Genomic DNA, 4105 nt, shown 5'->3' on the forward strand with positions numbered 1-4105 from the left:
TATCCTCAAATCCCTCCATCACCAGGTGTAGAGAAATGTTTGGATTAGGAAATAAAGAGCGGAGGAAATATTCACAATCAGGCTCTCTAGGCACATCCCAATCAGCCGTGGAGCCAAGTGTTCATGATGTTCTTTGCCATGAGACTACCATGACCAGAAATATTTCTTATGATAACAATGGACTCGATCCATGTGGCAAAGACCAACCATGGGCTCCCAGCAGCATGGCTGGAAAGAACCTCTGAAGAAAATGTTTGGGATGTGTTCAGATCAGTCCTTTTATGTCAAACACCCTGAGTACTCGCTGGCGAATCTGCTGAGTCTTCACCCCATAGACCAGAGGATTGAGTGCAGGTGGCACCAGGAGGTAGAGTGTGGCCAGAAGAACATGGACGTGATGGGGCACCTGCTGGCCAAAGCGGTGAGTGAGGAAGGAGAATATTCCAGGCACATAGAAGACCAGGATGACACAAATGTGAGATCCGCATGTGCTAAAGGCCTTAAGTCGGGCCTCACCCCCTGGTACCTTCAGCACTGCCCTCAGGATGAGGGCATAGGAAACACCAATGGCCAGGACATCGAGACCAACCACAAGCAGCGCCACTGCCAGCCCATAGGCTCGGTTCACTGTGCTCTCTGAGCAGGCTAGTTTTACCACGGCCATGTGCTCACAGTAGGCATGGCCTATGACGGTGGCCTGGCAGAAGACAAGTCTCCTCAACAAGATGGGGAAGGGGAGGAGGAGGAGCATCCCCCGCACCAGCACCGCCATCCCGATGCGCCCTATGACCCTAGGATGCAGGATGGTAGAATGGTGCAGAGGGCGACAGATGGCTACATAGCGATCCAGAGCCATGGCCACAAGTACCCCCGACTCCATGGAAGAGAAGGCATGGATGAAGAACATCTGGACCAGACAGGCGGTGTACCCGATCTCATGGGCATGAACCAAGAGCACCGCAAGGGTTTTGGGTGCAGTGGAGGAGGCCAGGACCAGGTCAATGCCAGAGAGCATGGCCAGAAAGAGGTACATAGGCTGCTGCAAGGATGGGTCAGTCCAGATGGTGAAGAGGATGGTGACATTGCCCAGCAGGGCAAGGAGGTAAAGGACACACAGCGGCAGTGCTATCCAGTGCTGGCTTTCCTCTAAACCTGGGATGCCGACCAGGAAGAAGGATGGCTGCATCAGCCTCCAGCTGGAATTACTCAGGGTTTTCATCAATGGCTTGGAAAGGGAAGAGGCAAAAAGAAAATCATATTTTCTCCATTCCTGGTGCATTTTTTGTCCCCATAACTCTCTATTTCAAACTTTTGCTATGTCTGTCTCTTATTATGATGATTCAGTGCTTCTGAAAGCCCCACTTAACAAGAAAATATGAATTAAATAGCTACTATGTTTAACTTCTGCGGAGTTAAAACAAAAATCTTTAAACTAGATATGTTTGTTTATATGTGTTAGTCTTAAAAAACAAACACTGTGAAATAATTCTTTTCAGTGTAAGAGAGGATTACACACTTGTATTTATGTATTATCAATAAGAATCAAAAATGATTCAGTTCTTGTGGATTATAAATCTATACATCACTTCAACTATCTTTTTTGTAATTCAATGATAACAAAAAATATTGCCCTGAAACTGTGACCATGGCAAGTACAAAATCTGAAATGCCTGGAGGGCACATATCTCCCACATTTTGCTTTCCTTCCAGGTTCAAATCCACAAGCAAAAGAACATTTTTCATTGACACCTCTAAGAAAAATCTCACAATTTTACAAAACTTCGTATTTCAGTGTTGAACATTCTACACAATGAGAAAGTTAATTCCCTCTTAACTACTTCCTTTCTGATACAAGTTTCAACCCCTTTCTCACATATCAGCTGAGGAGTCAGAGGACAGCTGTGCATTTGTGGAAGGCCACCATCCATTGCTCCTATCAGAGCAGTGTTAGCAGAGCAGTGGAGGAAGATGAGGATAAACTTTAGTGGGCAAAGGAGAAGAGCAGAGACATGTGTCTGAGTACAACCTGCCTCTTCTTTATACTGTGTTGTTGTGAGTCTAGGGAGAAAGCTGAAAGCTGTTTGTTAAGCATTAATTACTAAAGTAAACAAAGAAATCCCTCAGTGATTTGTAGAGGAAAAGCAGAAGGGACTTTATTCCCAGGAAACTAAAAATGAAGACATATTTAGCTCTCTGGCCAGAAAGCAGAGGACAAGTAACAACATTTGAAGTTGTCCATTCTTAATTATTCATGTAAATTTAGTCTAAGTGACCTCTCTTCTATGAAGCCTTCCCCAAATTCTGTGAGGCAGCCTGGCATGTCTCCTTCACTTTTCTATAAAATCACCTTACTGGCCATGTCATTGCACTGATTGCTTTGAACTATAAAACTCATTAGTCTGTCAGTCATTAAAAAGTGGGGACTATGCCTTGTTTATGCACTTTCCTGGTGGCTCAGTGGTAAAGAATCTAAGTGCCAATACAAGAGATGCAAGTTCGATCTCTGAGTGGGGAAAATACTCTGGAGAAGGAAATGGCAACCCACCCCAGTATTCTTGCCTGGAAAATCCCATGAACCGAGTAGCCTCACGGGCTATAGTCCATGGGATTGCAAAGAGTCAGACATAACTTAGCAAATAAGCATGCATGCATGCATGCTTGCAGTCATAGGGCAAGTCCTAGAAAGGCCAGAATTTAATTGGTACCCAGTCATGTCTGGTGAATAAATAAATATCTATATGACTAGATTTAATATAAATAAATGTGTATATAAAGCAACCGGGAATCATGAGAACTTGACAAGACAGACCCTGAACTTAAGGGACAGGAATGATGTAGCAGATGGTGGGGCATCTGTGAGACATGGACTGAGCCTCAGTGCTCCTCACCAAGGGATATTCTGGGTGTCTTGTGGTAGAAGAACCACCCTGACTCTCTCTGCCGTAGGAAGCTGTAGCAGAATCCTAGGTGTGTGTCAGAAATGAGGAAATCCTCATGGTGCTCAGTTCCAGCACTGTCTCTGTCACTACAGGCAAGAAGGCTCTTCTGCAGGCTGTGGCCTGTCCCTGCCCCATTAATCTCCTTCTTTGCAGTGGTGTGGATTTTATGACGGTAGTAAAGGGAGATGCGGGGACGCAGAGATTAGGTGAGCACACAGAAAGTGTGGGTTCGTGGGGATGACCTACTAGGAGAGAGAAAAATAGAGATCAAACCCTCAGATGTAGAGGTCAAATGTCAAATCTGAGACACATAAATAATCAATAAAATGCCTAGAACAGGGGTATTGTTCTCTTGACCTCTAGGCTACCTTCTGAAAATGCATGCTTTACAGTCCCAACATGTGTGTGTGTGTGTGTGTGTGTGTGAGTCGCTCAGTCGTGTCCAACTCTTTGCAACCTCATGGACTGTAGCCCACCAGGCTTCTCTGTCCATGAGATTCTCCAGGCAAGAACACTGGTCAGTCCCAACACAGGACTGAGCAAGACTTAGCAACATGAAGAGAACTTAGAAAGAGGAGAAAATTCCAGACTCAAGAAGGTTTCACTATGACCCTCTCTGCTCAGCAGAAGAAACTGAGTCCCAGTTCTGCCTCCATGATGATCTTCTGCCTAGCTTGGAAGTATCGGTGATAAAGAAGATTTTACATCCAGAAGGCCCACATAGAAATCTCTGAATACCAAAGAGGAAACAAAACACATCACATAGGTCTGGGCAACTCAAGTTGTCCAAGGATGTGAAGCATTGTACTAGCTCTGGCAAGACTTGGGTAAATTAGGTAAATAAGACATACCTACATGCACCAAATGTGATGAGGATGCCAACCTAGGAGAATGCTAAAGGCCCCTGTGAATGGCTCAGCTGACCATGGAGATTTACTGACATTGGGAAGCATATGCAAGCTCACAGATTAGCTCGCAGCATGTGTGATTTAAAGGGCAGAAGCTAAAGGGATTGAAATAGAGTGGGTTAGTATTGAGGGATCAGTGAGTTTGGAGGATAATGTCTCTGAGACAAAGGGAAATAAACTTAGAGCTACTAAGAGGTGTCAAACATATTAGAAGACTCAGAGCCATAGTAGTCAACTAAGAAATAACTCCTATTGCAA

At 44.8% G+C, this 4105-nt stretch overlaps 1 protein-coding gene across 1 annotated transcript; it reads right to left on the minus strand.

Moving 5' to 3' along the window:
- LOC102188519 (olfactory receptor 52L1) lies at nucleotides 266–1279 on the minus strand. Its single transcript, XM_013969654.2, has one exon. It carries the CDS (start codon nucleotides 1277–1279, stop codon nucleotides 266–268), a length of 1014 nt encoding a protein of 337 aa, XP_013825108.2.

The sequence above is a fragment of the Capra hircus genome, chromosome 15 (genome assembly GCF_001704415.2).
Source record: "Capra hircus breed San Clemente chromosome 15, ASM170441v1, whole genome shotgun sequence".
In the NCBI taxonomy this organism is placed as follows: domain Eukaryota; kingdom Metazoa; phylum Chordata; class Mammalia; order Artiodactyla; family Bovidae; genus Capra; species Capra hircus.

Coding starts and splice junctions, on each gene's coding strand:
- LOC102188519 (XM_013969654.2), bottom strand. CDS start 1,279: ATGCACCAGGAATGGAGAAAATATGATTTTCTTTTTGCCTCTTCCCTT.